The sequence below is a fragment of the Harpia harpyja genome, chromosome 21 (assembly GCF_026419915.1).
Source record: "Harpia harpyja isolate bHarHar1 chromosome 21, bHarHar1 primary haplotype, whole genome shotgun sequence".
In the NCBI taxonomy this organism is placed as follows: Eukaryota; Metazoa; Chordata; class Aves; order Accipitriformes; family Accipitridae; genus Harpia; species Harpia harpyja.
In genome coordinates, this window is record NC_068960.1 from 19,666,692 (window position 1) to 19,675,314 (window position 8,623).

An 8,623-nucleotide genomic window follows, 5' to 3' on the forward strand; every position below is an offset into this window, starting at 1 on the left:
CACTACTTGTTCTAAGTGTGACTGGTTGTAGAAAGGATGCAGAATTGGTCTGTTTTCAAATGGTATTTGAAAAGGACAAAGGACATCAACCTTATCATCTGTAAGATATACTCTTACCTGTATCTTCCCAATCATTCTTAACAACTCAAAGCTTTAGCTCCTTGTTATAAAGGCTATTTGCCTTATAAGTAGGCTTTCATTATAGAAAACACCTACATCCTTAGGATTCTTTTGTGTGATCAAAACCTGGAAGTCATCCATGTTATTTGTTACTTAAAACACAAATTAAGAGCTTCTGATTTTCACAGCATCCTATTCCAACTTTAAGAAGTTATTTTCAAATAATTTTCTTGCAACTCAGGATTTATGACTGGATGTTCTCAGCTGAGCACTCTCAGTTATGAAGTCCCAATGAAGATCAAACAGAAACTAATTCAGGGCCCAAATATTTGTCTTCTTTCTAAGGGTATTCCTCTGGTATGAACAGAGTATGATCCTGGCAGCACTCACCTAATAGAAGTTACCTTCATGGGAAGCATTTTAAAAATAAATTTAAAAGCTACTGAGAAAGACGTAGGAAACGAAGCATACCTATGCTGCACATCAGACCATGGTACAACAACGCTGAGTGTGCAACAACACAAGGGATGAGCAGGCCCACCCAGTGCAGTACCGGGCAGAGAAACCATCTTCGAGCTAGCCAAGATGCTGAACCAGCTGCGTGCTCAGCCTCACAAGCCTAGGCTCTGAGCAAGGCTGATTAGCTCAAGCTGGCCTCTATGCACACAGCTGCAGGTTTTTAAGGACCCACATTTCATTGGCCAGGGACACCAGCGAGTACCTTGAACTGCACTCAACTGTGTGTTTCAATGTCTGCAGAGGGTAACACAGCTATTTTGCAATAATGAACTTTTCTGAGTTCAACTGTGCTGCTGTTCTATCTATTGAGGTTGGTCTTTCCAACTACAGCAACTGAAACTACCTGAAACTGAAGATCATTCTTGTCAACGCATGCAGAAGCTTTGTTTTGTCATGTTAAGGTATTTCCTTGAAACCACTGCTTATTCTGCTCTGATTAATACTCTCATCAGAGGAGCAGTTAGGATGAGTCTATAAAATTGTTAAATTTGCCTATAAGAACGGCTATATCTGTTTTAAGGTGACTTCATTACCGTGATCTGACACCAAATAAATCAATTTGAAAAAAGTTTGTTCAGAAATGTAGGGTTAATGTAAGCTGTGGCTACATTAATGTATTATCTCCATATAAATGAGGCCTAAGTTACACTGTGCCTCACCTTCTTTCGGTGCTTCTTTTATCTGGGCAGTATTTTCTTTTTTCTAATAAAGAGGATAAATTTTGAATTTCTGTATTTCTGTCAAATGCAGCAACAGAATTTTACAAACAATGATTTTAAATTGTATTTTCCTCTGACTAATGTAGGTAAGAATTCTCAAAGAGCAGAACTGAAATTCTTGGATGAGCTTAAGTTTATATCAGGGAAAACAGAGGAAAAAACCCTCTTTTTTTTTTTTCCATTTGCTTACTCCAGAACTGGCAAAACCAGAATCTTCTATGAATTCTGAATACTAAATATTCAATAGCTAGTTTCTCATTTCACTATATAGAAGGACAACCAGCTCATCAAGAAATAAAGACTGTCACATTTCAAGGTTTTCCACAACATATTTTCCATACAATGTTTGACTCATTTTTAGAGTATTAATAAAAACAGAACAAGTAAGATTAGCATGGGGTTTTTGTACTTAAGTGAGCATTGCTATGCACTCACTACAGATGAATGTGTTGTAGCTGGAATTTGTTTCTCGACATCTGGGCTTTACTCCTGAGTCTGCCACAAAATTTGTGCATAGACAGGAGCAAATAATTAATATTGTCTATGCCTCAATTACCCCATCCATTAAATAGCCTTAAACCCTAACCTACTGCTCAGCACATACTGAGATTAGATACACTTTTAATTAAAGATAAATGATAAAACAGCAACAAGTACTGTAGAAAAAGTTAAACCACTGAGATTTGATTTTACTCCCTAACAGTTTTAATTTGTTCCTAAAGTGAGGAAATTTATCTCCCCTGCAATTATCCCTTCCACTAAAAATCCATTCCATAATTCCTTCCCATCACAGGGCTTGCACCACTGTGTTCCACATCAAACACACATTTGGCATTTCAGCTACTCACCCTATCACCAGACACAAGGCTGGTACCATTTGTACTCCAGTTTAGGGCTGTAATTTTCACATTATGATTTGGTGGTACAGCATGGTGCTCCTTATCTTGTTTGTTAAGTATCACAACTTCTCCAGACTCCCAGCCCGCTGCAAGAATCGGTCTAGAGGGGTGCCAGGAAAGTGATGTCACCTGAAAGTTTCTCTCAACATGTGCATCGGACACATGCTCTCCCTGAAAATGGAAGTAAAGTGCAAGCTCAGTACAAGGACGTAACTAAACCTTCAGATTCACTTCCCAGTCAACAAGATATTTTTCTGTGATAAAGGACTGGCATGTAATTGAGCTTCCTGCAAGAGATACAAAGTGGCTGCAAAAATTCTCTTTACAGCTATTTCACATGCATAAAAGTGTGCTACAACATGCAGTATATCCACTTGAAAATTCCTAATGAAAACACAGCAGTGTTAAGTGACTGCTTCACTCTGATTTTCCAGGCTATTCTTCCCTCTCAGCATACATGAACAGCTCTCACTGAATATCAAGCCTTTACTCCTGTATGAAGGTTAAGAAGGCTTCAAGCACATTTCAAGGTAAAAAACCCCAACTTTTGAAAAAGAATAAAGCACCTCACTGAGGACACAGAATAATCTAATGCTTAAATGGCTCTTAAAGGTTGCAAACCATGCGCAAAGGAGGGTCTACAACATTTCAGATAAATCATTTAACCTTTCTATGTACTTATTTTTCCATTTGTAAAATTTGGATGACAATTTTTCACAATACACTTTGAAAAGTATACATTTTATAGGCTACTCGTATTAACAGATGTAAACATTTCCAGTACGTCTGCTGCTAGATAGCTTGTAGTACCATTTCCCTAAATAGCACACTTTTTTCCTGAAAATTATGCAAACCGAAGTCCTACGCAAGCCTCTTGTGTAAAGTTTAGAGTATGCAAAGGAAATATCTGTCTACAGGCAGAAACCATAGTAGGAAACAACCTACTCAAATGGAACAAGCAGAGTCTAGCAATCAGTTCACTAACAGAGTGGAGGAATTATTTTTTTAATTTACATTTCTTAGTATATTTTATTCACTTAGAGTTTAAAAAAAAAAAAGCAGCAGCATGTGTCCATTTTCCTTATAAGCCTGAAATTCTCATACTATGAGAAGCAAAAAGCAAATCGGTAACCATCACAAACAAGACTTAAAGGCTGTAAAAATTAAATTTCAATTGAAAGATCAATTCAGTTTATGAAGACCGTTTTATAAAATACATGTAATTAGTAGCTGATGAATCTGACATGTCTTAGATAGCACAGGACACGGATAGTAATTAAAATCCAGAGTGAGGGATTCAAGGAGCATAAGTGAGGCTGCAAATATATAGATTAAAAAAGTTAAGTTTCAAACCAGCAAAATTATATCAAGCCCAAAAGCAAAGTTGCAGATTATTTACCTGTTCCAGGTAGATATCCACACAGCCCCCAGATGCTGTGCTGATGGAAGCAACTGCCAGGAGTGGATGAAGTGGGTGCCATGCTATATGAGAAGGGGAGGCAACTGAATCAGGAGCTTCTGTTCTATGATCCACATACACAGCCATAACAACAGAAGTGGTCACAGACTGCAAACGTGTACAAGGAAAACAAACATTTCTAACAGGTATGCTTAAGTATATAATATATATGTACAAACTATATATATGTATGCTATATTATATAAATAATAACAAGTATGCTTTAAAAATGGGGAAAAAATAAAGCTACAGCATCACCTTGTTAATATGCATTACTCAGACAGGAAAAAGGTCATAGTGGTATTTTCAAAAAATACAGAGGAATACTGAGCCTTGTAGTCTGTAGATTAGATTCACAGTGCGCATAGGCTAGTACCAATCTCTCACTAATGGCTTGCGCTGGCTTATTTCAGAGGAGTCTGAAATATCTCAGAATTTACCAGAAAGCTACTTCCAGTACTTCAAATCCAACGATGTCAATTAATGTGAAGACAGAGCAATTTTATGTTGTAAAGTCTCATATCTGGGCTTTTGAAGTAAGTTTTAACAGTTGTCACCACTTTGGAGCTTGTACTGTTGAAATTATGCAAGATTAATTTAACTCATATTATCTGTTATCTACATTTGAACTGTTAACCTACATTTGAATGAAAATACTCAATAAGCGCTGATGTTCCAAGGAAAAGAACCTGAAAGCAATGCTCTTTTCAGAGTTGTGTGTCAGAAATGGAGGAAGTCACTAAGAATCTTTAATATTTTATATACGGAGATGGTCTCTGGGATTTGTGTTGTGTGATCTTACCAGCTTTGTTTCGAAAGAAAAACAGCTGGAGAGAAACACCTTGAGTTATTAGCAAATAATGCCAAGACCTGGTGAAAAAAAAAACCAAAATAAAAACAAACAAACAAAAAACCCCAAACACCTGTGAAAGGTTTAAAAGACTCCCTTGACATTTCAGGGGAAGAGACTTTTTCTTCTGCGCAGCTAAACCAGGAGTTAAGAACCTGCAGGCCCACATATGCACAGCAGTTAGATTTGCCTAAAGTCACCAATTGGACACTGATGCAGAATGTAAAATGGACATAAACAGACTCTTGGTTTAAAGTCTCTTTACTTCAAATATTCTGTCAGTGCTTAAAATAAATACTTAGCTTTAAAAAGGCTGCCTTCCCCACCACCTCCACCCCCCTAAAAAAAAAAAAAGAAATCAGATTCAGCACCTTTGATTAGACAGGTTAGAAATGTGGGTAACATTTTTAAGTCAGTCGGTAGTTCTGTATCTTGCCTCTGATATTACAAGGAACAACATGAACTACCAGACATGAAAACAGAAACAAGTGCAGTTAGCCTAATAACAAGCAACTTGATCCTTCAACAAGATGCATTCACCTTTATCTTCACACTCCTTCAAAATCCTCCACATTCCCATAGCGGCATGTGGGTCTAGTTTTATTGCCACACAAAAAACCCCCAACAAACCATTCAAATAAATATTGAAGTGGTTTGCATCTTTATTTCATGTTTTTTAATAGTTTTCTTAAATTTCTAGTTCTGTTCCAAAATACTGTATCCATTCTACTACTTCTGTTCTCATTTCATCCATTTCGTTTTACTCTAATGGGAAGAATTTAGTCCATATTTGAATATAAGCTTTATATGGGCTCAAACTTTGAACTAATAGAAAAATTCACTTCAGATTCATACAAAAATTTGAGATGCCTAAAAGAAAGAAAAAACCACATTTGGTATGAAATAATGGTTTTATCACACAAAACCACACAGCTGTAATGCCTTTTCTAGAACCACCTTTTTCTGCTGCTAAGGGTTCTTTGCATCTGTAGTCACAAATATTATTTATTATTATTCAGTTATTTCAGTCCCCTTCAGAGAGGGAAGAAAATAAGTTTGTCATGCTTACAAACTGCATCTCTTGATCAACTCACTAATGGGTACATCAAGCCACATTGTCTGCTTTCCTACAGGTGACTGTCAGCTTGTTCCAATTAGGAAAACTATCCCTTTTGGCATTAATAGACAGCAAGAACAATTTTTTCAGTCAATACTGTATATATTTAAAAAAAGGCAGACTACCACTTACTAAAAAAAGATTCAGTGATATTGTCATGTAAATTATGGAGAATCCCTAATATAAAACACTTTTCACCATCTCAATAACTATACAAAATTGTGCAGGAGACTGCTGTATGCAAATAAATAAATTGCTTATATAAATGGATTACTCGGTGTAAAAATCACTAAACCAACATTCATTTGCTTGCTGTAATCTTGGGAATTCATTATTCACATGTTTACTGCTGCTTCAAGCTCATGTATTTACACTCTGTAGCTTTGACAGATGCTTCTTCAAAAAAGCCTTCAAAGAAAAAAAATGAAAACTGAGTAACACTATCTCTAAAAATGATTCTGGCACTGCATGTTCTATTTTTTCAAGGCCTAAAAGACAAGAATTTCTGAAAAAGTTAACCACTTTGTGGCTTGGAATAGAACATGACCGAGTCCAGATATCTGATCTTAGTAATCTGATACACCTGATGGACACTTTCGAAACAACCCACAAGCACTTCACAAAAACCGTAAGAGCTCATAGAATCACAGAATGGTTTGGGTTGGAAGGGACCTTTAACGATCATCTAGTCCAACCCCCCTGTGTGGGCAAGGACATCCTTCACTAGATCAGTTTGATCTAAGCCCCATCCAACCTGACCTTGGAAACATCCAGTGATGGGGCATCCACGACTTCTCTGGGCAACGTGTTCCAGTGTCTCACCACTCTCACCATAAAATGCTTCCTCCTTATGCCCAAACTAAGCCTACCCTCTGCCAGTTTAAAACCATTACCCCTTGTCCTATCAGTACGGGCCCTGGTAAGATGTCTCCCTCCATCTTTCTTATAAGCCCCCTTTAAGTACTGAAAGGCTGCTATAAGGTCTCCCTGGAGCCTTCTCTTTTCCAGGCTGAACAACCCCAACTCTCTCTCAGTCTTTCTTCACAGGAGAGGTGCTCCAACCTTCTGATCACATTCGTGGCCCTCCTCTGGACCCACTCCAACAGGTCCATGTCCTTCTTTCACTGGGCACCCCAGAGCTGAATGCAGTACTCCAGGTGGGGTCTCACCAGAGCAGAGTACAGGGGCAGAATCCCCTCCCTCGACATGCTGGCCATGCTGCTTTTGATGCAGCCCAGGATATGGTTAGCTTTCTGGGCTGCGAGGACACATTGCCAGCTCATGTCCAATTTTTTATCCACCAGTATCCCCAATCCCTTCATCCCCCAGTCTGTACCAATACTGGGGATTGCCCCAACCTTGCACTTGGCCTTGTTGAACTTCATGAGGTTCACACAGGCGAACATTAGACATGACATTAACGTCTGCCCACAGAGAAAAGTTTGAGAGGTTCAAGGTCATTCTCTGCCCCTGTTCTTAACTGGCCAGAGACAAGCCAGCTATAGTCCAGACATCATACACCCATACTAGCATGGCCCTGTGCGTGGGATATCAGGTCCTTTGGGGAAATCAAGCCTTATTTCAGGGTTTATCAGCTCGCGGGTCATACACCACCAACACAGGGACCAATGCAGATTGATAAGTGGCCATCATCTCAGAGCATGGGCAAAGGACTGGGTTTGTCTGCAGCCACCAACACAGATGTGCATAAGATTTCACAAGGAGTTAGTAATTTTATGAGTAGGGGAAGATTATCCTTTGATAGGGGGTGATTTCCCTCAGCTCCTCAGAACCTCTCAATTCATTACTTACAAGTTGGCAGAGTATTAAAATAAATTACAAACCAAATAGCCTTTATTTGTTTGGGTTTAATTTTCTGGCATTTATGTAGGTCACCTCAAGATTCCTGTTCCTACAAATGACAGCAGTGAGCCAGAACACATGCACGTATTTCAAAAGACAATCTTCTATGTTCAGGAAAAATAAAAATATTTTTCATCATGCTATTCTGTCTTTGGTGACAATTCTTAAAAAGCTACTTTTATGCTCTGTATGACAACGTTGTCAGCACATTTAGCATCTAAGACAGGCTGATTATGATTAGGTTTGGTATTCTTGTGGAACCGCAACCGGCCACAAGCTTACCAGAAAACCCATCACCAAGTATATTCATAAAATGAGTTTTCTGTATGCATTGCCATGATGTTTCCCTGACAAGACTTGACAGCTACCTTGCAAAACCATAGGTTTTTTTCATATAATCTCTACCTGTAAGAAATGCTAGCTTTTAAAAACGTGTAAAAAATTAGAAAAAAAAACAGAAAAAAGAAAAAAAATCGGAATACAAAATTGAGTTACGCTACAAGAAGACAGCTAATGACTAAATACTGTTTCCTCTAACTAGTAAAAGAGAAAGAGTAAATAGTAAAAATCCGCTTAAATCCTGAACCCGCACCGAGGGAGATGGAGCCAGATGGAGCGGGGGGACCAGCCCAGCCCAGCCCAGCCCGCTCCCCGAGCAGTTCCTCCGTCCGCGGGGCAGCGCCTCGCGTGGGCCGGAGCCTGCCCGGGGCACCTCGGTCGAGCTGGAACCTTCCTTCGCCAGCACCACAGGACAGAGGGTCCGCCGAGCCCGCCAGGAGCGACCGCTCCCGCCTCCCGGCTCGGTGAACACCCGGGTCCCGCCCGCCACGTTCGCGCCCCATGGGCCCGGCGGCAGAGCCGGCCGCTCCCGCAGCGCGCCCGCAGGCAGCGCCCCGGCCGCCCCGCAGCCTCCGGCCGACCGCCACCGGCCCCGCTCCCGCAGGACGGGCCCAGACCGACCGGGAAGAAGCCGGCCAAGCCGCTGAGGACTCCCGGCGCTTTCGCTCGGACCGACCGCAGCGGGCCGGCGCCCCCCGCCCGCTCCTACCTGCCGGCAGCCCCGGAGCTCGGTCCCGG

General features: G+C 40.4%; 1 protein-coding gene across 2 annotated transcripts in view; it reads right to left on the reverse strand.

Moving 5' to 3' along the window:
* Window positions 1-3,831, reverse strand: part of IFT140 (intraflagellar transport 140) — an 86,385-nt gene extending 82,554 nt beyond the window's left edge. For both annotated transcript variants that reach the window (XM_052772832.1, XM_052772831.1), the window contains exons 1-2: window positions 3,657-3,831; window positions 2,207-2,428 (exon numbers count right to left, since the gene is read on the reverse strand). In XM_052772832.1, coding sequence (XP_052628792.1) covers window positions 2,207-2,428; window positions 3,657-3,803 — 369 coding nt within the window. In that variant the 5' untranslated portion in view covers window positions 3,804-3,831. The remainder of the gene's footprint in view (window positions 1-2,206; window positions 2,429-3,656) is intronic.
* Window positions 3,832-8,623: the final 4,792 nt, after the last annotated feature.